Source organism: Dicentrarchus labrax, unplaced genomic scaffold, assembly GCF_905237075.1.
Source record: "Dicentrarchus labrax unplaced genomic scaffold, dlabrax2021, whole genome shotgun sequence".
NCBI lineage: Eukaryota > Metazoa > Chordata > Actinopteri > Moronidae > Dicentrarchus > Dicentrarchus labrax.
Window position 1 is genome coordinate 26832235 of NW_026136702.1, and position 25134 is coordinate 26857368.

Genomic DNA, 25134 nt, shown 5'->3' on the forward strand with positions numbered 1-25134 from the left:
TTATCATTAATATAAGATAATGAAACACTTGCAACTGCATGGCTCTGTGTTTTTCACAAAGAAAGTCAATGAAGAGCTCAATGCGATGATATGCTGTTAAACACAGGCAGCATTAACAGCATTAACATATTGTTCAATGCAACATCGCGTTCAGACCTACCGGCCACGTGAAACTGCCCCAGCATCCCTGCGCTAGTTTTGATTAGTTTTCCCACAATGCAACGCGCATCTGTCATGGCTGCTCACTGAGGCCACTTGTACCACATGGGTGAAAAAAACGTTTCATCTCCGATTGAGAAACGCACATTAATAAAGCGATCAACCGTGAAAGCTGTGTTCCGGGACCGTCCTGACTGAAGGCAGCAGCTCCTACTTCCCTCCAACAAAGACCAGTTCACCGATGCCTCTGGACGTAGAGATCCCTGTCCTCCGAGGCTTCCTAACACCTAGCGAGGCAGCGGAATGGAAGCACAACATATTCAGTACTGCAGGTGAGACGTCAGGTTGTTTTTTATAATTATCATTTAGCCACATCGCTATTAACTCCATCACCAGTTGGTTATGTTGTCTGATTAGTGCTTTAGAAAAGGCTTCATTGGCAGCATGTGACATTTAAACGCAGCGTTGTAGAAGCTTTTCCCCGGTGATGAAACTCCCGGTGACGGCAGTGGTTCGATGACAGGGTTTTACGGTAATGGAAGCTGTGGCTGCTGTTCCGGTACAGTTATAGGTAATATGAATTCATATGGATTTAATAACTGCTAAGCGAGCTGTTAGCGGCCATGCGCGTCGTTCTCTGTCGTGTGTGAACGTCATGCCAGACCCCATACATTATTTGGTCACTTTTAAATGGCCTCGTGAGACAGCAAATATGGCACGAGGTAATGCTTGACAGCAAGCGGATTTGTAAACGTTATGAGTGGCTTTGTCATTTGGCACACACACACACACACCGTGCATGTTTGTTCATTCAAATAAAATAACAACTTTTGTTATTAGCTAGCGTTAGCTTTAGTTCGCCCAATTTTCGGTCAACATGGGTGAATTTGCGATAGCTAATTCAGGGTTAGAGAGACCTAGCTCAGACCTACTTTTGAACTGGAGTCTGGCATGATGTCTTCACAGGGGCGGTCCTAGACCATTTGGTGCCCTAGGCGAGCTTTACTGATAGCGCCCCATCCCCACGAGAAAATAACTCATGTCCAAAGAATTGACATTTATTTAAACAATGATAATACAAACAATATAACAATGTGTGCAAAAGAATAAACCTGTTCAATAATAAATATACAAAAAATACACTTTTAAACATATTTTTGATAGTAGTGCAACATCTAGTGCACACTAAAGAATTAAAACTTAAACTAATAAAACATTGTGTCCAAAATTAGATACTGTAAAATGTGATTCATATAACCTATTAATCAAAATATAATATACAAAATAAACAAATAAGGTTCAAACTCGCCCCAAGTGAATAGAATAATATAATATAACACTTTCACAATGCAATGCAATCTTTCTGGCCTTCCTTGCTGCAAACTCATCAATAAGCTCCTTGTAGGAAATCTGACCACCAACCTCATGGTTGATACTGATTGTGGCTGGAGCAGCTGAGGTGCATGGCTGTTCCTGGTCTGATGATTCAGCTGCAGGTGGTCCCAAATATTTTAATAGTGAATCTAAAATGATATAACAAACATTGTATTATCAACATGGAGTAAATCATTTCCGTTTTTCAAATGATATTATTATTCAATTGCTAAGCATTTTAATTTTGACATTCTTTTTATATAAATTCACTTAGGATGTGTCTGAAATCACTCACTCATTCCCTACTCCCTAGTCACTACATAGGGAGTCCAACATAGTGGACTATGTAGGGAGTAGTGAGTGATAGTGATACAGCCTTAATTCCATATGCTCACAGCTCTATGTGCATACCTCTCTGCATTAACATAACTCTACCTGTGTATATATAATTAGGGATCGAGCACTGAAAGTGCAAGACCCTATTGTTCCTCTAGGAATTATTATTATTATACCTTTGGAAGTTCAACCGCATATTTGGCCCCCGCAACATGCTCAAAATGGCATGAAAATTTACACAAAATTCAAACGTAGCAAAAATACCGATATGACATTGTCCCTTTGCACGGGCGCCGCCAAACGTCTAAGCCACGCCCCCCAGAATCAGCCCCCAAGACATGTAAGGCCCACATGTATGAAAATTGCTACGCATGTGTATCATGATAAAAGAAGCAGAAAAGCCTCGTGGACCCATGCCCCAAAACCCACAGGAAGTCTGCAATTTCAATTTTTAATTTTCATCATTTTGTGGTCATTTTGACATTTTGGGCTTGTATTTGAATGAACTCCTCCTAGGGAATTTATCGGATCTGCTTCAAAATTGGTCAGTACAATCAAAACATGGTGCTGAATGAACGCTGTTCAATTTGTAACTGTATGTTGAAGGGCGTGTCCATGGCGTGCCGTCAAAGTTGGCCATTTTTAAGTCCGTGGTCATTTTCGGTGAATTTTCGCCTTGCATTTGAACGAACTCGTCCTAGGGAATTTCTGGGATCTGCTTCAAAATTGGTCAGTACAGTCACAAAATGGTGCTGAATGAACGCTGTTAATTTTTTCACTGTACGTTGAAGGGCGTGTCCGTGGCGTGCCGTCAAATTTGGCCATTTTGAACGAATGTCACACTGTGATGACATTTTTGGCATTTCAGGGCTTCTGTTTTAACTAACTCCTCCTACAGGTTCTATTGGATCTTCTTCAAAATTGGTCAGTGCAGTCAGTTTTTTTCGTCCAACATTGTGCCTGTGGCGTGGCGTCCCGTGGCATCCAATTTCAAACCTTCGCCATGAAAGAGGAATCGTCATAACATCTGCGTACATGATCCGACTGCAACGAAACTTCACATGTTCGATAAGAGTCCCGCCCATAACATGTCTATGTGATAATATTTGGTAATAGTCAGAGCGCCACCTAGTGGCAACAGGAAGTATCACATTTTATACTTTCATGTTCTACTCCTAGCAGGATGATCAGACCCAGCTGAAATTTACTTATAAAATGCAAAACACATTGTTGATTATATGTGATGACTGCAGTGAGGGGGCGTGTCTGTAGCGTGGCGGGAAATTTTGATGTACCGCCACAAAACACTAATTTGCTATAACTTGAGTGTACGTTGTCCAATCGGCTCCAAACTTCACATGTCTGATAAGAGTCCCGCCCTGAACATGTCTAGGTGATAATATTCAGTAAAAGTGAGAGCGCCACCTAGTGTTGAAAGGAAATGTCATTTTTTTATACTTCCATGTTCTACTCCTAGTAGGATGATCAGATCAAGCTGAAATCTAGTCAGAAAATGGAAAACATGTTCTTGATGATATTTCTTGATTTGTGGTGAGTTTTTTTCCATATTGTGGTCTGTGGGACTTGAACCGGCGACCCTCCGGTTCCCTACACACTGAGACCAAGTCAGTTTGTATAGTCAGACTGTTACCAAACAGCAGCCAGAGAGAGAGGTTGTAGCTTTGGGGGTGGCTTGTTTCTGGATCATATGTTTCTATTGTCTAAGCAGGCAGTGGATTAACATTTATTTAACTTGATGTAATCAATTAGTTAACAGAAGGATGAAACTTTAGGTATGGAGCGAACAGAGTTTGACAGCAGAACCATTCAACAACAACACATCATGAAATGTATTATTTTTAAAGCTGCAGTAGGTAACTTTTATAAAAATTACTTTTTGTCATATTTTCTTTACCTTATCCTGATGGTTGTACAAGAGACGGATAATCTGTGAAAAAAACAGGTTCCTCTGAATCGCTCTGGCGCTGATAATGGCATTTGCAGGAATCCACCAGGCCTGAACGAAAACAACAATCTTGGCTGTGATTTGTTGTTTTCATTCAGGCCTGGTGGATTCCTGCAAATGCCATTAGTTGCTCAATTCTGATTTATTGCTCAGATAAGGTTGTTTTTTTTTTGTTTGGCTTCACAATATTTTTTAAATGTGCCCCAATCAGATTCCGTTTGAACAACATACTGATGGAAAAAGTAGTCAAACTGAAGTTTTCAGGCTAAAGTTTTCGAATGTACTTGATGGAAATGAGAGGTAGCTAACTACACTGTGGTCTCTACCTCATTTGATTTTAATGTGGCACACAGTGTTTGAAATGTAACAGAGTTGTCTTTAAATGAGACAGGGGCTCCTTGCATAGCTCAGAGTGAGTCATCTGACACACATTTTAGTTGTGGCTGCACTACAACAATGATAAGAAAAATGTCCATATAATTTTTTGTCAAAGGCACAGGACTGGAGAGGGGATAAAGAGCTGCTACTACTGGCCTAAACCAATTACAGTGTCCACCTGGTGGCAAAATGGAGATGTCTGCATTCGTCTTTTGTTTTTTTATCCCCAGAATTTTATTTTTGTCAGAGTGGAAAATCTTCTAAAACATTATGCAGATGGTCACAGGACAATACAACTCTGGGTGAAACCCAGACTAAGGAAATGCAACTAATTAAGGCCCCCCTGTGACTGTGTGCAGGGGTATACACCGGTATACCGGTATTGTCATACAGTGCCTGTCTGAGATACTCCCTATCATTCATCTTGCTTTTATATTGCTGCTCAGCCCTATACGCTTTTTCAAATTCTATTCACCATTGCCTTATTAACTGCAGCTAATTGCCTGAACCTTTATGAACTAATTTGAAGGCCTCTGTCTTGTTTTCCATAATTGCTGCCGTTTCATCGGCAGACCTGAAGTGTAGCTGAAAGGTCATTAAACATGTGGCCATACCTCAGGCTTTCATTTCCCCCCTCATAAAGCCGAAGCCCTTCCTTGTCCTCTCAGTCCCTTCTCACTGTGGTATTATGGTAGCCCCTGGGTTTCATTTGTTCGGCAGTGAGATGAAAATCTCCAAACCTCCTTTACAACACCAGTCACACCACAATTGCTTATTAAAGCCAAGGGTACAGTTAAAGGATCACGTGACTGGCTTGGCTATGTGCCTAAGTGGACCGGAAATCTGGCTTCATGTGAGAATGTGAGCTTTTGACCCCATCTTTGACACAGTGATGGAGTCAGGAGTTGTGGATGCACAGCATTGTAAAGTAAGGTTGATTTCCAGTGAGGTTACCCATTAAGGCAGTGAGTGAGAAACGCTTTTGTACCTTTCCAAAATAGTTGGGCAAAATGTTTCCTTCCTTACTTCCTTCATTAAAAACGCAATGGTCACTCTAAAGGGAAAGATAGCAATGCAGATGTTGGGGTGTTGGTGTTTAGAATATTGAATGTTTACGAAGCTGCACCAGTCACTTAGAAATTATTTGAATTCCTTAAACGGCACAAGAGATTGCTCATTATTTTTAGCATTCAAGGCATGTTGCGTGGCAATCATGGAGGTGAGTTAAAGCTGACATTGTTGTCTGGCATGACACATCTTCTGTCAGTACTCACCTGATTTTGTGTGTTTGTAGAAGAAGTCATGAAGACAATTCCTCAAGTTAGACAGGCTTTTGTTATGCAGCTCAGAACAGCATCTCCTCCCGTCCTCTTTCTTTCTCTCCACCGGGTGAACACAAAGCAATCAATGCTAATGAGCCAAGCCAGTCTGCCTCCTCCAATAAAAAGCTAATGAAAGGCAGTGAGATGCCTGAGCACACAAGCAGTACAATTATTTATAGTACGGAAGCAGTGGCCCAGCAGCCTTCCTCTGTCCTTTCATACATCAACATGTTTCACCTTCTCGCCATCAGCCTCTTCAGCTGGCCCTCTTCAACAACAATGGTGTTCTGTTGTGGGAGCATTAGCTAAATGCTCACACACTGTACAACTTACCTCTGGGGAATGGTTCAATATGTTCATTGACTTAAATGAAAATGGAATATGGATTAAGATTAAAAATCACTGCAAAACAATATACGACAAATGAGGGGAGATGGATTATCAAGTTGACGACAGCTTTGGGGCGGAGCCTTTATTGTCCTCCACCTCGCTTGCCAGTGTGTGTAGGGAGGCTGGGGGGGAAATTAGACAAAATACATTAACACAGCAGTTTTGTCGAAGCTCTCCATTAATGACAGACATCACTGTCCACTTGGACTTGATTCTTGTTTTGACACAAACTTTTCCCCATTAAAATCAATAGAGCTTTATTTTATAATTGAGGATTTGATATTAAATCTGGAGAGATGTGTTCAAACAAGACTGAAGGTGTGATATAATTTTGGATGTTTTCTTTGGTTTTAACTAAGTTGCATTTTGAATTCAGTTTGTTGGGGTTCACACTGCGCAAAGTCCAGAATGTGATTGTATCTTAATCAGACCCTCCAGGATTTTGCAGGCTTTATTGGGGATTGGTGCAGCCTAAAATGCCTGATTTCACAGCAACTTCTCTAAAAGATTACAATGTGTGTTACAGGGTTTTTTGATATTTTGTAGCAGTGAAATTGCTAGAGAAAGAATAAAAAAAAAAAAAAGGAAAAAATAGTTATTTTTTTGTATAATTCAAAAACACTTGAAGGCAACTCCAGTGAGAATAATATCACACTGTTTGGACAGGGACAAGGAAGTGAGTTTGGTGCCGTATGGCTCAGTGTCTTGCATGCAAAACTACAATGATTGGTCAAAGTTGCGGAAAGGTTGTGGTAAATGGACAAAATTGCAAGGTTGTGCAGAATTCACCGAGATTAATTGAATATGTGTTAATTGTTGCGATCGTAACATATCACTTCCTGGAGGGACTGCCTAATGGTGTGTTCACAAGCAAATTTTCACATTGCATTACTGAATACTCAAACAAGTAAAGTGAGTATGTCTTTTCCTTTATCGCATCTGGCTAACTATGGTGGTATGAGCTCAAAATCAACAGATTTTGCTGTGATTTAATTACAGTAAAAGGATCTGTATGGGCTGATTTTTGTGTCAGTAGAAACTGAATCTGAATTGCTCAACTTGAATAATTGCATTGAAAAACTGAATTTGAATTGCATAATTTGAATTTATTAGTTTGAAACTGAATTTGAGCCTCACTAAAAATTCAACTTTTTATGTACTTTCAAATTCAGTTCTCTAAATTCAAATTCAGTTCTCTAAATTCAAATTCAGCTCTCTAAATTCAAATGTCAATCTCAACTCAATTTCAAACCACTAGATTACACTTTTAAGGTCACAGACGGGTCAAAGTGTTCAGTAAGAGCAATCGAGTGCAGATGCACAGAGCTCCTTTTTGGCTAAGCAGCACGTTTGTTTTGAACATTTCCTGGACCTGTAGACATTGGCTAGAGAAAAACATGCTTAAAGGAGACATATTATTCCCCTTTTCAAGTTCATAATTGTATTTATTTATTTTCCTGTAGCTAACAACGGTTAGCATGTGCTAGCAGTACACGAACAATGAAAAACAGCATAAACTCTTAAAAATACTTCCAGTTACTTCCTCTGCCGTCTCTCCACAGACAGTTGGTACAATCCCTCTTTCAGGAACAGTCTTTCAGCCGGTCCAGTGTTGTACTGACCGAGGTTGTGAAAACAGTCCAACACAAGTGGTTCACACACGAAACCAAAATAATAATAAATAAATACAATTATGAACTTGAAAAGGGGAATAATATGTCTCCTTTAAGCATGTTTTTCTCTAGCCAATGTCTACAGGTCCAGGAAATGTTCAAAACAAACGTGCTGCTTAGCCAAAAAGGAGCTCTGTGCATCTGCACTCGATTGCTCTTACTGAACACCTTGACCCGTCTGTGACCTTAAAAGCGTAATCTAGTGGTTTGAAATTGAGTTGAGATTGCGACATTTGAATTTAGAGAACTGAATTTGAATTTAGAGAACTGAATTTGAAAGTACATAAAAAGTTGAATTTTTAGTGAGGCTCAAATTCAGTTTCAAACTAATAAATTCAAATTATGCAATTCAGATTCAGTTTTTCAATACAGTTATTCAAGTTTAACAATACAAATTCAATTCCGTTTTTCATTGCAATTATTCAAGTAGAGCAATTCAGATTCAGTTTCTACTGACACAAAAATCAGCCCATAGATCTGTGTCAGCTCTGTTAGCCAGATGTCAGGCAAACAAGTTTTAAAATGCTTGTTTTCTGAACAAAGTTTTGATTGATCAGGGCTATGCTAAGTTAGTTCCTAGTTAAGTAAATAAGACAGCTAGAATAAAAAAAAGGAAAATTCCTCACTTACTTTCCAACAAACAATCTTTTCCTTGTCTGTTCCCTGCTGCTCCCGGGTGTGGCCCGCAGCAACTCTGTCTCTCTGGTCCTCCCCACACAACACTGCAAAAGCCCCGCAATATGTGTTAAACATTTTTAACCTGCGCAAATACTCGATTGGGGCAAAGTTTGTGTGTTGGCTTCATTTGCATTGCCTGGTGCAAATTTGCATCTGTTCGCATCTTTGCATTGACATTGAATGTAATCTCATCATATCTCATGAGTGACCCCGCCATAAGGCAAACATGATGATGTCCCCCTTCGTTGCTGTTGTTGTCGTTGTCGTTGTCTTCTTCATGTTCATCATCAGTCACTATTCGTGTAGTTGTTGCTACTGTTCTCTCTCTCTCTCTCTCTCTCTCTCTCTCTCTCTCTCTCTCTCTCTCTCTCTCTCTCTCTCTCTCTCTCTCTCTCTCTCTCTCTCTCTCTCTCTCTCTCTCTCTCTCTCTCTCTCTCTCTCTCTCTCTTCTCTCCCACCCACCCACCCCAACTGGTCGAGGCAGACGACCACCCACCTAGAGCCGAAGGGTCTGTCCTAGGTTTCTGCCTCTTAAAAGGCAGTTTTTCCTTGCCCCCGTCTCCAAGTGCTTGCTCATGGTGATAACTGTTGGGTCTCTGTAAATGTTCTAGAATAAATGAAGAAACTAGTTCATTCACACACATTCACGCACCGATGGCTCAGGTTCAGGAGCAATTTGGGGTTGAGTGTCTTGCTCAAGACACTTTGAAATGCAGTGGGAGCCAGGGATCGAACCACACACCTTCTGATTATTGAATGACCCGCTCCACCTCCTAAGCCAAAGCTCCACCCTATAGTTGCCAAATTCTAATTTCACCATTGCTCCATATGTTCTTATGCAGAACAAATTCTGGTATATGGTGCATTCAAACACTTTACTTGAAGCCTGTCTCTTGTCAATGCCCTTTATTGTAGACATGTTGAAATAAGAGCAATGACTGCAAGACAGGTTTGTGAGCTTTTTTTTAAGTTAGTGCTTCAGAACATTTAGTATCAAAAACAATATACAAAGATTAGGACCAATATATTGAGATCTGCTGTCATCTTATTAATAGGGTTTAAATGTATTCAGTCCGTGTCAGTTTAAATTCCTTTTAATCAATGTCCAAGCATCTTATAATCAGTTATATGTTGCCACTTGTGTTTGATGACATTGTTTTCATGTGGTCACTTGAATTTAACCAAATGAGTAAGCCCTGTGGAGTGAATTAACACTACCAATTGTACTTAATGTGAACTCACTCTAACCTTCCAGAGGCGGGCTCTCTGCTGGAGTCCCTGATGGAGGGGGACTTTGAGGCGGTTCTGCTGAGCCCCCAGGTTTTAGATCTGCTAAACGGAGATGACCGCTGCAGCGAGGGGGAGGACATCGAGACCTACCTGGAGAGACAAGTGCTGCAGTACCTGACTGATGGAACCAACGATGGCCAGACCAACAGGTAATACAGCAGGACACCAGGTGTCAAGTCAACTAGATGATAGTGTTTTAACTGGCTGTAATGTATTGTTGTACTGTGATGTAACCTTTCCACTCTTGCCATCCCTGGGTTAGGGGGCACATGCGACCAAAATTTTTAAGAGTGCGACTAATAATTTTTCTAGGTCGCTCTGATGCACCTGACGCTGCCCGGGTGAAAACATAAATTTATTTTGCAAGTGCATCATCTCTCTGTGTCCTCCTGTGACCAATCTCACACACTCATGGTAGGATCATATCGTGTTCTAAACCAATAAGAGACAGACCTCTTTGCCTCTGATTGGCTGTGGTCCTGTTCACCGCGTTAAGTTGTGTGTGTTTAAAAATTGCGCACGACCTGAGCGCCAGAATAGCTGACTTACTGAAACGGAAAAATAAAATAAACACGACAAAACGAGGGAAAATGAAGAGAGGCAGAAATATTGAAAGTTTTTTCATTAAGGAAACCAAGACTACAACCAGCCCTACTACTATAATCCCATCCATCCCCACTACTGAGAGTCCATCCCGTCAAGACACAGAGCCCTCGGTCCCTGGTGAGAGGAGGAGGAGACAACGAGTCTGGGATAGAGACCCAAATTAAAAAGGCCAAAATATATTCCTTCAGACAGGACTGGCTGAAACAATTTCCCTGGCTGAGGTACAGTCAGGAGTGTGGTCAGAATATGGCCGGAAATAGTGCATTCGTGAGCAGGTCAACAACGTTTCATATCGAAACTTTAAAAAAACATAACATGTCTAAAAAACACACAATATGCTGTGACAAGTGTGTAGAGAAAGTGGCCCCTCTCCCAGCTGCATTTCAGCGGCAGGTAGTAGTAATCAGGTCTTTTATTTCTCTTTTATTTGGAAATGTTTTATTTTGCTTCGTGTTTTAGTTTGACATGTTCAATTTCAGTTCAGTGAAGCACTTTAAACACTTGATTTTTCTTTTTATATATAATTGTGCTTCAAATAAAGACAAGCGTTTCTCTACACCTTAATCTTGTTTAAAAATCATTCACATTATATGAAAGTTATGGAGAACGATAAAAAAGGTGACCTTATGGTGTTAAAGGCGACACAATGAAAAATTTGGGTGCTACTAAATTTTGTGCTGCTGCACCTAAAAAAAAAAAAGTTAAGCGCACCAGTGCAACCAATGCAAAAAGTTAGTCTGGAGTCCTGCTCTATGATCTTTTCACAATGGAGTTACTGTGTAAAGACGCTCATGATGATATACACTAATCAGCCGTAACATTAAGATAAGATAAGTTATTCCTTTATTTATCCCCCTTAGGAGAAATTGTAGTGGTGAGAGGTAGGTGGGGGGAGGAGGTGGAGGTTTGTGGGGTGGAAAAATGGAGAGGATAGAGGGGGTGGGAAAGGGGAGGGAGGGTTTAGGGCAGATGAGGGGGGTGGTGTTACTGTCATCATGGGGAATACGGACTGTGGAGGAGGAGGGTGGTGTAGCCAGGTTGTGAATGGGGGTACCTGAGGAGGTGGAGGGGGTTTGTAAGTCAAACCTATTTTAGAACAGGTTTAGCTCGTTGGCACGTCCCTTTGTCTCTTCTACTGAACCTACGGACCTTTTCATGCCAGTAATGCTCCTCATCCCCCCCACACCTCTCTTGTGCTGGTCTGTTGCAGCTTCCCCTCTATCTTGTTCTTGTAACAGTCTTTGGCCCCCCTCAACTCCCTCCTCAGCTCCCTCTGAATGTCTTTCTTTGCATCCTCATGTCCTGCCATGAAAGCCATCTTCTTTCTGTTCAACAGGGCTTTGATGTCTCTGTTGATCCAGGGCTTGTTGTCCACTGAACAGTCTGGTGTAATGTCATTCAGCCATGTCTCCGTCAGACATAATATGCTGCACTCCCGATACTCTCGCTGTCCGTTGACCAGGGCCGAGAGCTCGTCCATTTTGTTGTTCAGCGAACGTACTTTTCCATGACAACCGAGGGAAGACATGGCTTGTATCGCCACCGCGTCTCTGTCTTCTTGGTCCTCACCAACTTGCCTGCTCTGGTTCCTCTTCTTCGTCTCCTTAACTCCACCGGGATCTCCCTTGGGCATGCGACACGTGAATAACCTCCAGCGTTTTGTTTTTTTGTTGTTCAACTACGGCAAAAAAAGTAAAAGATTAACTACCAACACTGACGGTCTATTTACAACAATAAACACAGTGCTGTTTAAGAAGGAATAAAGAAGTAGTAAGATTTAAGGCGGAGCGGGAGCTGTTGCGTCAAGCTGCCACTCTCTGCGCGCTCTAGAACATATGACTATCTGTGCACCCTGGTCATAATGTGACCTGTCAGTGTACAGTCAAGCAATCAAAATTTTTGACTGGAAGCCGATTATATCACATCATTGTTCTTAGGTAATTAAATATGTTCAAAATTGCTAATCTTTTTTTTTTTTCTAAGTATTTTTTGGGGCTTTTATTGCCTTTATGATAGAGACAGCTGAAGACAGACAGGAGGCAGAGAGAGGGGATGACACGCAGCAAAGGGCCGCAGGTCGGAATCGAACCCTGGGCCGCTGCAGCATTGACTCAGCCTCAGTACATGGGTCGCCAGCTCTACACACTGAGCTAACCGGGCGCCCAAAAATTGCTAATCTTAAACTCTCTGCAAATGCCTACATGACCAGGCTGCCCAGGTTCCTCAGTGACCTGGAGGTTGCACTCCAGGCTCAGTAAGGCATGAAGCATCCAATGGGAATTGTAAGGAACCCATATGTAAATCCTCACACAGATTTTTCTGTTCGGGGGATCAAAATGTGGAATTCCTTACCTACAGAACTCAAACTGAAGCCTGACTGGGATCATTTTAAACTTAAACTGAAACAGTTCCTGAAGAGGGATCAGTCATATAGTCCTGAATGATCTTGAGTGTCCTGTTTTATGCTGCTTTAATGTATTACTTTGTGATCTGTTTTTTTTTTTTTTTCTGGCTGAGTTCTGTGTTTTTAATATACACACTTTTTGTTTGTTTTGTTGTGTCTTTTGTAGATTTGAGTTTTAAAGGGGTATCTAGGGAAGGGCAAATTAGCTTAGGCTATAAATATTGTAGTTTGTGACATTGAATCTCAATTAAGTATTTTTATTAAGTTTATTTGTATAGGGAAGTATATAGCATTATTCTTGTCCCTATACAAATAAGCATTTTTATTTATTTTATTGTTTACTTGATATTTACATAAAGGTTCTGAATAAAAGGAGAAAAATAATAAAATATAATATAAGTAGCTTTTATTTGTGGAGTGTATATAATTCAAAATGTAATATGAAATAGGACGATCTGGTCATTTTATATCAACTATTTATTTATTGAATTTACAGAAAATGTGCAATATTGTGATCTGATCATGATATACATGTCATTATCAGGATATGAGATAGTGGGCATGTTACACAGTCCTTTACACACTCAGAGGCTTGGGGGGGTAAAGTATCATCTTTTTCGTTTCTGCAAACATAAAAAAAAAAATGTGAATCTAAAAATCACTTGACTGTAAATGGGATAACTAATTGCAATTTCAGTAATATCCAATTAATAACAAATAGGTAAATAACAGTGTATGATTTCGAGCTGCTGAAGTGAGCCCACTAATTAAAATCCCCAATTGAGCTGTTGCGGTGGGTTTGTTGGTAGAAGTGAAGAGAAGCACAAAGCTGTTCTCAAGAGTGTTTGTTCATTCTCCTGTACCCGCCTTTTGTCATGAATTATTCATTTTTAATAAGGACAGCTTAACATCTCCCTTCTTGCTCTCAGGAGAGAAGTGTCTGTGAGTGATTGTACAATGCAGCACATATTGCCCCACCTCTCTCCTCATCATGATTGTATCCTCTTCCTCCCTTCTATCATCTTCCATCACTTTCTCAGCCTAATAGAAAGGCAGCAAAGCGTGTCACTGTTCCTCTAACTGCCCTCAGAGTCAGGTGGCTGTCACTGTGCCTTTCTAGAAATGTATGTGAACATCTGTCACTACCATAGAATGTTTTCGGAATTCTTTACTTGGCATCTCTTCTCTCCAGTCTGTCTGTCCACTAAGTCCAGTGTGTGTCTTGTCTCTCCTGCTGCAGGGAGCTGGCAGTGATGACCCTGGCTGTCTCTTGCCTCCACCTGTTTGCCCAGAGTAACTGGACTGGTCCTCCGGTCTCCATCCATATCTCTGACCTGCTGCCCCCACCCCTGCTCTCTCCTCAGGTATGATACCATCTCATCACTCTGTCCTGCTTTTGTGACATGCTTCATCCTGTGCCATGTGCTGATTTATATTTGCTAGTTCACTGAAAAGTTCAACCAACTTTTGAGAAGTGTTATAAGTATGTCTTATTGAGGTCTCATTTACTATTAAGAGTCCTGACACAAGGACTATAATGAATGAATGGAGGACAGCAGAAACACAACACTTGAGCTCCAAACATTTTTCTAGTTGCCACTTAAAATTCAATGTGATAAAGTGCTGAAGTGGTTGTGGCTCAAAGGCAGAATGGGTCATCAACTAATCGGAAAGATTGTTGGTTCGTTCCCCGGTTTCTCCCTTAAGTATCCTTGAGCAAGATACTGAACCCCAAATTGCTCCCGATACTATGCATCGGTGTGTGAATGTGTATGAATGAGTTAGTTTCTGTTTGATGGGCTTTGCCATCACTGAGTGAATGTGTGTGAAAGGGTGAATGTGGCACGTAGTGTAAAAGCCCTTTAAGTGGTCAGAAGACTAGAAAGGCGCTATACAAGTACAGGGCCATTTAATCATTTTTAATGCCACAGTCCCACCCTTACGACGTCATGTCTGCAACGTGGTTTGGCTCCATCATTCTTGCGTCTTCAAATCCCACCAAGAGCGTTTAAGAAGCGGAAAGTCTTCAGCGTGTCTTGCCTGCCTGTCGTTGTTGACTTTTGTATTTTGGCTTTTTTCTTGTATATTAGTGCTTCTAACATGACAAAGTAGGCTGCGTAGTTAAATGCTTTCTCTATTAATTAGGGATCGAGCACTGACCAGTGCAAGACCCTATTGTTCCTGTAGGAATTATTATTTTGTGCCTCTTTCACTGCATATTTGACCCCCGCAGCATTCTCAAAAAGTCATGGAAATTTGCACAAAATTCAAACATAGCGGAAATACCGATATGACATTGTCCCCGCCAAACGGCTAAGCCACACCCCCCCGAATCAGCCCCCAAGACACGTAAGGCCGACAGGTACGAAAATTGGTACGCATGTGTATCATGATAAAAGAAGCAGAAAAGTCTCAAGGACCCATACCTCAAACCCAACAGGAAGTCGGCCATTTTGGATTTTGTGGCCATTTTGGGCGATTTGCACACGTTGTATTTGAACGAACTCCTCCTAGGGCATTTATCGGACCGACTTCAGATTTGGACACAGCCATCTAAACACATTCACTATTAAAAGTTGTGCTATTTACGTTATTCCGTTAAACTTCGTGGATGTGGCGTGGCGTCCCGTGGCGTGCAATTTCGATCCTTCGCCATAAAAAGAGGGATTCGTCATAACTTCTGCGTACATGATCCGACTGCAACGAAACTTCCCATGTTTGATAAGAGTCCCGCCCTGAACATGCCTATGTGATAACATTCAGTAATAGTCAGAGCGCCACCTTGTGGCAACAGGAAGTATCACGTTTTATACTTTCATGTTCTACTCCTAGCAGGATGATCAGATCCAGCTGAAATTTACTTATAAAATGCAAAACACATTGTTGATGATGTGATGACTGCGGTGAGGGGTGATAACTGTGGCGTGGCGGGAAATTTTGATGTACCGCCACAAAACACGAATTTGCTATAACTTGAGTGTACATTGTCCAATCGGCTCCAAACTTCACTTGTCTGATAAGAGTCCCGCCCTGAACGCATAGTGATAGCGCCACCTAGTGGCAACAGGAAGTAAGTGCTGCAGGGCGATTTTGAGCCGATTTACGTGACATTTTCATGTTGTGGTCCGCGCTTGTTACGACGGCACGTGACGTGGCCACAGCGCACCCCAGCAGCACGTGACGCGGTCGCAGCACGCCCCGACGCGCGCCTGGTGCGAGATCCCGTCCAACGCTGCTTGCAGCTTTAATTATGTTTATTGTTGTTATTTTTAGGGACCTCGCAAGCGACCGCTGGAGGTCCCTATTGTTTTTGCTATGTTTCTTCTTACTTATTATTATTTTTAGCACTTTTGATTGCGTTTTTGCCCCCCTGAACATGTACGAAAAGTCAATTTTATTTGGCAAAGTGGTCAGGCCTGGTGAAAAATTTTATATTCTATGCGTCGCTTTCAGGTTGACCAGTAGGTGGTGCTACTATCATAAAAAATGCGTTTAGGCTAATAACTTCTGCATAGTTTGTCGCACATTCAAAAAACTGGTATCCACGCGTTCGGTAAATAGAGCTGAATCTCCCCATATAGGCCCCGCGCACTTCCGCCTATAACTTTTTTTCGTTAGAGCGTAAAATGTCTTTAAAATACTTTTTCGTGTTCCTCCTACACGCTTTGTCCGATTCGCACAAAATTTTTCACCTAGCACCTGCGGACCGCCCTGGCAAAAAAAGTAATTTTAACATTTTTGAAATTTCAAACAATAAGCACGCTATAAAATTAGCACTTCCTGTGGATTTTTCGTCAAAAAAGGAAGGGGACCATTTCTCCACATTGATTTGTCCGATTAACACCAAACTTAGGTTCCACATGTCTTCCTTAAGCATTGTGCACAATTTCAGGCAATTTCCACTAGGTGGCGCTCTTTAAAATGAAGAAGTTTATATCTCTACAACGGTATGTGTGATTAAGATGAAACTTTGTACGATGCTTCCCCATGGCTCCCTGAGGCTCACTTAAAAAGGACAAAACAAATACGCCACTAGGTGGCACTTTTTTGGCATGATAAATCACTGTGCGGAGACCGTAATAATGAAAAAATAATGAAATTCACAGGGCACATGTAGAGTAGTGCCTGAAGCTCACATACCAAAAATCGTGTTTGTCGTGTGTGTGTAGCGCCCCCTACAGGATAAAAAAACAGCAGCCCCGGCGCCACGTTTCACCAACATGTACGAAACTCGGTAGGCACGTGTAACATGCCGGGACGTACAAAAAAGCCTCTTGGACCCATACCCGAAACCCCACAGGAAGTCAGCCATTTTGATTTAAAGTTTCACTTTCGGCGAACTTTTCGCGTTGTATTTGAACGAACTCCTCCTAGGGAATTCGTCGGATCTGCTTCAAAATTTGTGAGTACAGTCAAAAAATGGTTCTGATTAAAAGTTGTGCTAATTGTGCATGTACGTTGAAGGGTGTGTCTGTGGCGTGCCCTCAAAGTTGGCCATAGTGAATTCCGTGCGCATTTTTTGGTGATTTTTTTCGCGTTGTATTTGAACGAACTCCTCCTAGGGAATTTATCGGATCTGCTTCAAAATCGGTGAGTACAGTCAGAAAATGGTGCTCATTAAAAGTTGTGCTATTTGTGACTGTACATTAAAGGGCGTGTCCGTGGTGTGCCCTCAAAGTTGGCCAGGTTGAATCGAATGTCAAACTGTGATGCTATTTCCGGCATTTAAGGGCTTCTGTTTTAACTAACTCCTCCTACAGATTTTATCAGATTGACTTCAAATTCGATCACTTCAATCTACACACATTGGTTATCAAAAGTTGTGCTATTTGTGACTGTATGTTTAACCGTGTGCCCGTGACGACGTGTCGAATTCCACCGATTGACCATCAAACAGATAGTACTCATATCTTCAGTACAGTCCCACCCTGAACACGTCCTCATAACTTCAGCGTACGTGATCCAATCTCAATGAAACTTCACGTGTTTGATAACAGTCCCACCCTGAACACGTCTACATGACAATATTCAGACATAGTGATAGCGCCACATACTGGCAACAGGAAGTATCACGTTTTATACTTTCATGTTGTACTCCTTCCAGGATGATCAGATCCAGCTGAAATTTACTTATAAAATGCAAAACACATTGTTGATTATATGTGTTGACTGTGGTGAGGGGGCGTGTCTGTGGGGTGGCGGAAATTTTGATGGACCGCCACAAAACACAAATTTGCTATAACTTGAGTGTACATTGTCCAATCGGCTCCACACTTCAAATGCTTGATAACAGTCCTGCCCTGAACACGTGTACATGACAATATTCAGACATAGTTATAGCGCCACTTACTGGCAATAGGAAGTAAACGCTGCGTGGCGATTTTGAGCTGAGTTACGTGAAATGACCGTGCCAGTGACAATTTGTCGAATTCAGCGGATTCGCCATAAAATAGCACTCATAACTTCAGTGTCCAATGTCCAATTTCCAATAAACTTAATATTTTCTGTAACATCTCGCCCTGAACACGTCCTCATAACTTCAGCGTACGTGGTCCAATCTCAATGAAACTTCACGTGTGTTACAACAGTCCCGCCCTGAACTTGTCTACATGACAATATTAAGACATAGTGATAGCGCCACCTACCAGCAACAGGAAGTAAGCGCTGCGTGGCGATTTTGAGCTGATTTACGTGAAATTTCATGTTGTTGGTAGGTGGCGTGTGACGATGGAACGCGACGCGGCCGCAGCACGCCCCGAGTTGCGTGGAGTGCGAGGTCCCGCCCAACGCTGCTTGCAGCTTTAATTTTGTTTACTTTTTTGATGTATCATAAAATTCGGTACAGAGTCTACACAGGGTATATTATTTTTTGGAAATAAGCCAGATTCTCAATGCTGTTTCTCTGTCTTACTTCCTACCAATGCGATTTGTTCTGTGCTGCAGCTCGCAGCTTTCCCCAAAAATAGATATGGAGCAGAGCGGAGAGATGCTTCTGGGACGCACCACAGTCCTGGTAGAATCACAAACATGGTCTGGAACGGGCACGATCAGCTGTGTTATAATGAATTGAGTTGAATTTGTTAGCAAGGCTAATGAATAGTAGCCCGTGGATGCTTTAAATTTCTGTCATGTGATCTTGGCTTGCATGTGATAGCGGTCCCTCCAGATTACCCAAGGTTTCTCACCTTGATTTGGGACGTGCCATATTTGTTATGAGCTTCCTCCACCTGCACACAGAACTGAGATAATGAGAATGTTCATTTGAAGCAGTTGTAAATATGAAGGCTGTGATCAGATATCATTATCGGCTGTATAGCTTATCCACATTACAGATCCCATATTAAAACCAAATGGAAATGTAGTTGGAGTCTTTTCCAGACCAACTGAATGAGTGAAGATCAATATCAGGCTTTTTCATATAAATCCAAACAATTCTGATGTCTCCTACTTTACTGTAAAGTCCAGTCTCAATGAATGTGCACTGGTGCCTTCAAGTTTCTACATCATACTGCCATAATTGACTACGGTGTGATGGTATCAATCATATGCACCATAGACCTTATTAGGAAAAGCAGCTTTAGATGCTTAAAAACTTTTTTCAGCTCGCTCAAGTGTGCTCGCTTATGCTTTCTTGCTGGTGTAACAAGTAGGGATCAACCGATACAGACACTGATTAGTAATTAAAGAAACCCATAACCGATGTTTGGAACCAACCATTTGCATAAAAAATGAAAATGTAAACAACCAGCCAAGACATAAGATCGTTATGTGTCATTCCTCAGTCAAATACTAATGCCAGCAGACTCAGCAGTCAACTGTCTTCAAGCCACCAGCCCAAAGTGTCTTTCACTCTTTCTTTGCTCTGAGTGTTTGTTTTAGTTCAGGCCTGGTGAATTCTTGCAAATACCTTTTTAGGACCACTAGGAGGAGCCAGAGGAACCAGATTTTTTTTCACAGATTATGTGAAACATTTCATGTACTACTGTCAGGATATAGTGAGAGTTACAGCACATATACATACACCTCCATGAGTAATAGTGGCGCTATTACTCATGGAGGTGTAACTAATTAGATAGAGCTGTGGGTGGGACCTTGAGTGAGACTCCAGACAAAGAGAAGCGGTTTCATTAGAGCCTATTCACATTTTTAAATTAATTTACGTTATAAGCAAACAAAAAAATACAATAATCAGAAAGAATGGTAAATGTCGGATCCAATAATTGGTCTATCCATAGTAACAAGGAACTCAAACTTTTAGCAGCATCTTACCTACCTACCTACCTACCTACCTACCTACCTAAATAATATTTTCCAAGATACTTGAAATTTGATTATAATTTGAAATGATGATATAGATGTGTTTCCTTGTGTCTGATTACATTGATTGTATATTATGTTTTATAATGCTGAGTGAATCCTTTGCTGAGTGTGGTAAAGTTTAATGTCATGTTGCTGTATAAAGTGAGCTGAGCCAGTGCAGAACCAGAGGGAGCTGTAGACTTGCAAGGTGCCCAGTAATGAAGCGTCTCTGGGGTCCTAATTACACAGGGTTGAGGAGATTGCTTCCTTAAGGCATTGTAGTGCTGAGAACAGAATGGTGCGCTTCATATTGCTATTACACGAGAAAAGAGGGCTATTTCTTTTATCAAAATAATCCCTTTGGCATCAATAATTTATCTGTGCTGTCACACCAACTTGTGTCATAAAGAATGTTGTCCATACAGGCATGTAGGCACAGGTGAAACGGAAGACAAACAATCCATGTGGATTTAATTCATCTGGGGACAAGAGAAAAAGTTAAATGTACTTTAGAATCTAAGTTCAATGATCACCATGGGTAAATTGGCTTATTTTGATAGACACAGCAACTTAATGATGAATCACTGTTTGTACTGTATATGCAGTAACAGTGAAATGCAAATCAGAACTGCAAGTTTGTTTGAAAAATGTATAAATGCGCTCATATACACATTAGTTGAACATTAGTGCTGGGTGGTTTGACCAAAAATTTGATTCTGGCGGTTTCAGGGTATGATCATATATATTTTTGTTTTACATGACTGGGCCCTTTTATGTAAGTTTATCATATACTGAAAGCTTTTTTTTTTTTGTAACTTTATTTTTAAATGCAAAGTTTTAAAGTTTTACAAAGACAAACAGAACATACAAATCAAACAAACAATCATGAACATATAGGTCACCAGTGGAAATAAATATATTGTTGCAGAAAGAAAACAATTACTATTATAGTATTAGTATTATTAGTATTACTCCGTGTACTATAGGGTTACAAAAATCCATAGGTGAGAGATGAAGAGAGTTAGAGGAAAGCAGGCAAAAGCCAGCCGGCCAGGGAAGGGAGTCTCTCCAGGGCAAGTCCATCAAAGCATCAGTCACAGTGCAGAGGATAAACAAAATGAAAAAGAAAGGAGCTGCTCTATTCGGTTTTCTTATTTATATACAAGCCATTTCAACCAATACCTCTGGGCTTTATTACGGTTCAATCTTGGAGAAAAATATATATATTATATTTGCTTCCCTCTCCCACCTACTTTTGACATATGATGTTGAAATTTTTTGTAACGTTGCAGGCATAAGTATAATCTAGAGACCACTTTCTTATTGATTTTACCTTTTATATGCATCAATGAGAATGTCAATGAGGTCCAAGTCACCTTCCTTTGGGATTTTAATATTTCTATCGAAATGATGCCTAAGCTGCAAATATCTGTAGAAATCTTTTTTGTCTAAATCATGGTTTTCCTGTAATTGTTGGAAACTGTCCAGGCCAGTATCAGATGAAATTACACAGTAGGAAGTAACACCTTTTCGAGTCAGTTCCTTAAATCTCATATCAAGCTGTGCTGGTCTGAAATCCCTATCATGTTCAACCCACCTAAATAACCGTGCTTTCCTCTCTAAGTGTGAATTCAAAACCTCTTTGAACCAGACATTAAGGGGAATTTTTGTTAGGTCATTTAGTTTACTTGGGTATATGGTCTTGAGGGTTTTATCACCCAGCAAAGGTTGAAGAGGGATATCAAGTTGGTTCAACTCTAGTTCCATCCATTTTGCATCGTAATCCTCTTTACACCAGTAGACTACATACTGCAGTTATGCTGCTTTGTAGTAGTCCTCCAAACATGGGAGTGACATCCCTCCTTTATCTTTTGGCAGGTATAATGTTTTATAGCGTATCCTTGGTTTCTTTTCAGCGATTGAAAAAGGAATAACAGTTGAGGTAAAATAATCATCTTTATAGTTTCTGTTCGGTTGTACAAATCAAGTGTCAGAGGAGTCCATCTGTCCAAGTCGTTTTTAATTTTGTTTGTGATGATACCATAATTTAAGTCATATATGTCTTCAAAAGTCTTGGGGATATTAACACCTAGATATTTCATAGTTCTAGTTTTCCATTTAAATTTAAAGGTTTTATGTATGTTTTTCTGAGGTAAGTAATTAAAAGAGAGAGTTTGGGTTTTCTCTATGTTCAGTTTGTATCCTGAATAGAAACCATATTGGTCAAGGCAGGACATTAGCTTAGGGAGACTGGTATCGGGGTCAGACAAAGTCACCAGAATATCGTCCGCGTATAAACATGTCTTATATTCTCTTCCCTTAAATGAAATTCCCATAATTTCTGGGTCTTCCCTGATTTTCTGAGCAAGTGGCTCTATAAATAGAGCAAACAGGATGGGGCTCAGTGGACAGCCCTGCCGGCATCCCAGTTCCAAAGAGATTGTGCCTGAAAGACTACCACTTATTTTAATCCGGGCCACTGGAGAATTATATATGGATTTAAGACATTTTATAACTGTATCATTAAAGCCACAGCGTTGTAGAACCAGATATAAAAATTCCCACCGCACCGAATCAAAAGCTTTTTCTGCATCAAAGCTAATTGCTTAGGACTTCGTGTTACTTCTGCTCATAGTATCTATCAAGTGTATTGCTCGTCTGACGTTGTCTTGTGTACGTCCATTTTTAATAAATCCTGTCTGGTCTGTGTCAATCAGGTCATGGATAATATTTTCTAGTCTACTAACTATGATTGAGGTGAATATTTTATAGTCGGCGTTCAAAACAGAAATAGGTCTATATGAGCTGCACTCTATCTTATCTTTTCCTGGTTTCGGTATTACAGATATTATAGCTTATTTACAAGATGGTGGAGTCTCACCCCCCTTAAGCACATGATTAAAACATTTTAATAACAGTGGGGTCAAGGAGTCCCTAAAAGTTTTATACCACTCTGCGGGTAGTCCGTCTCGCCCAGTTGCTTTGTTTGTTTTCAGTTTAGAAATGGCCTTATTAACCTCTGCTATTGTAATATCTGCAGTTATCCGCTTGTTTTGCTCTGTGCCAAGAGATGGCAAGTCTAGAGAGTCTAAGAAGTGCTTTACTGTTGCGGGTTCCGCTAATTTGGGTTAGTGTATAAATTCCTGTAATATCTCAAATGGTTTATGTATTTCTTCTGGCTTGAAACAAATCTGGTTGGTGACAGGGTCTTTTAATTTATAAAAAGATATTCTAGATTTTCTAGAATAGACTGCATGGGGGTGGGAATAAAAGGTAAATTGTTTAACAAATGGGTGAAAGTCCCTCCATACATCAATCATACCAATCCCTTTAATCATTTTCTTAATGTACAGACACTCAGAGTTCATTCTCGGGTTTGTAGAATCCAGGGTGGGGTGCAACTGTGCATCCCAGTCCCCCCCACAGATCAGGACACCGGAAACCTCTGTAGCTATCAAATCAAATATTCTATTAATTAATGTCCTATCTTGTCGTGGTGGTCTGTAAACGTTAAGTAATGTTACTTCTTCTAACATTCCCTCACCAAAACAAAACGTCCCTCCTTGTCCACGATCTGCTTGGAGAGCTGAAAGTCTATTTTATTTGCAATAAGTATTGCGACTCCTCTCGCATGTCCACTTGCATAAGAAGAAAAAAAATTATTTTTAAAACCCTTTTTTTTTTAATTTTCCTGCCAAAAGATTATGTAGTGTTGTCCCCTTTTCATCTTAGCTATGAGCTTTCCTCTCTTAATTGGGTACTGTAGCCCATTAATGTAAAGTGTTATGATTCTATATTCTCCGTGAGACATTTATCGTTAAATATAGTTGTCCCCTTCACTATGTGCACCCACGGTGACCTTAACACTTGAACATGAACAAATATAGTAACAAAGAACTTGTAACTTGAAAATATACATATAAAGGAAATGAAAGAAAAAAACAGCTTCCATAACAAAATTTCCTCTTAAGGAGTCCTAATTGGAGAGAAAAGCCTCCAGTGTATGAAGGGGGCTCTCCAGTGCCAACTGGGATAGCTCAGGAATGAGTATCGTAAGCGTAAGCTCTCCTCTTCTTTTGGATCTCTGCCGGGTAATCTTAGTCAAAGTACAACCTCTGTTGATCAAGGCGGATCTCTCCTTTTTTCCACGCGGAGCGCAGCACCAACTCCTTGGTTCTATTCTCCAGAAAAAGAATCACCACTGATCGGGGGCTGGCGTTCTGTGGTGGTTTAGGGCCCAGTGCGTGGTGGCAGCGCTGTATGCCAAGTTCCGTATCCTGAAGCGACAGCTTGGCTTTAATAAATCTTTTAATAAACTCTTGCAAGTTGCTTCCTTCTATGTCCTCGGGAATCCCGTATATGCGAATAATATTTATCTGTGAGAGTGCCTCTAAATCAGTCAGTTTGGCTTGGATTTGGTCTTGATTAATCAAAGTTTGAGACAGCACGTCTTTGTCATGGCGGTCCACTCCTCCATGTCTGATACACGCGCTGTGCTGCCTCTTCGGCCCTGTCTCTGGTTTCTTTCAAATCGGTCACAATTTCGTTCAGTTTTTCATTAACGTCCTCTCTGAAACTAGCCAAATCTCTCTTCATATCTCTGGAGAGATTGTCACGGAAACAACCTAATTCCTCCTTCACGTCCGAGTGGATAGCCAGTATTTCTTTGTGGATAGCCCCAATGATAGCTTGCAAGCTATCCATAGCCTCAAGTTTGTCAGTAATGCCTCCGCCGTCTTTTCCTGTCGTGTTTTCTTCACCTTTTTCTTGGTTCTGGGTTGGTTTGCCTTTAGTCTTTCGTGTCTTATCCCTGGCTGAAACAGCTCTAATCTAGGGGATTTAGCAGACCGGGTTGGGAGCGCTCGCTCAGCACGTCCTTTCACCTCAACGCCATAACCGGAAGCCCATATACTGAAAGCTTTAAATGATAAAACATATGAAGGAAGCAGAATGTACCATAAAACCTGGTGTAGCTACACGTTTTGACAAATAAATGCAGGTCTCAATTAGAGGATTTTAATTCTTTGGATGTATGAAACCTCTTAAAGTTCACCAAGTCACCCACTTGAGTAATTTCTAAGCTGCTTAGATCACCTACACAAATATATGTTTGTCAATATGGACATGCTACACGTCATTAGATCAGTTAGACTCTCAACAAATCAAACCTTCAGTTCATTTTACAGAAACCATGAGCACCAAAGTATCAAATGACCAAATGAATGATTAATAATCATTGACTAATGAATAAATAAAATA

General features: G+C 40.8%; 1 protein-coding gene across 2 annotated transcripts in view; it reads left to right on the top strand.

Moving 5' to 3' along the window:
* The first annotated feature begins 206 nt into the window (after nucleotides 1–206).
* The window catches only part of ttc27 (tetratricopeptide repeat domain 27), a 106161-nt gene continuing 81233 nt past the window's right edge, over nucleotides 207–25134 (top strand). Inside the window, exons 1-3 of one of the 2 annotated variants that reach the window (XM_051423061.1) lie at nucleotides 207–491; nucleotides 9532–9715; nucleotides 13817–13940. In XM_051423061.1, coding sequence (XP_051279021.1) covers nucleotides 401–491; nucleotides 9532–9715; nucleotides 13817–13940 — 399 coding nt within the window. In that variant the 5' untranslated portion in view covers nucleotides 207–400. The remainder of the gene's footprint in view (nucleotides 492–9531; nucleotides 9716–13816; nucleotides 13941–25134) is intronic. The other variant, XM_051423051.1, reaches the window with a different exon arrangement.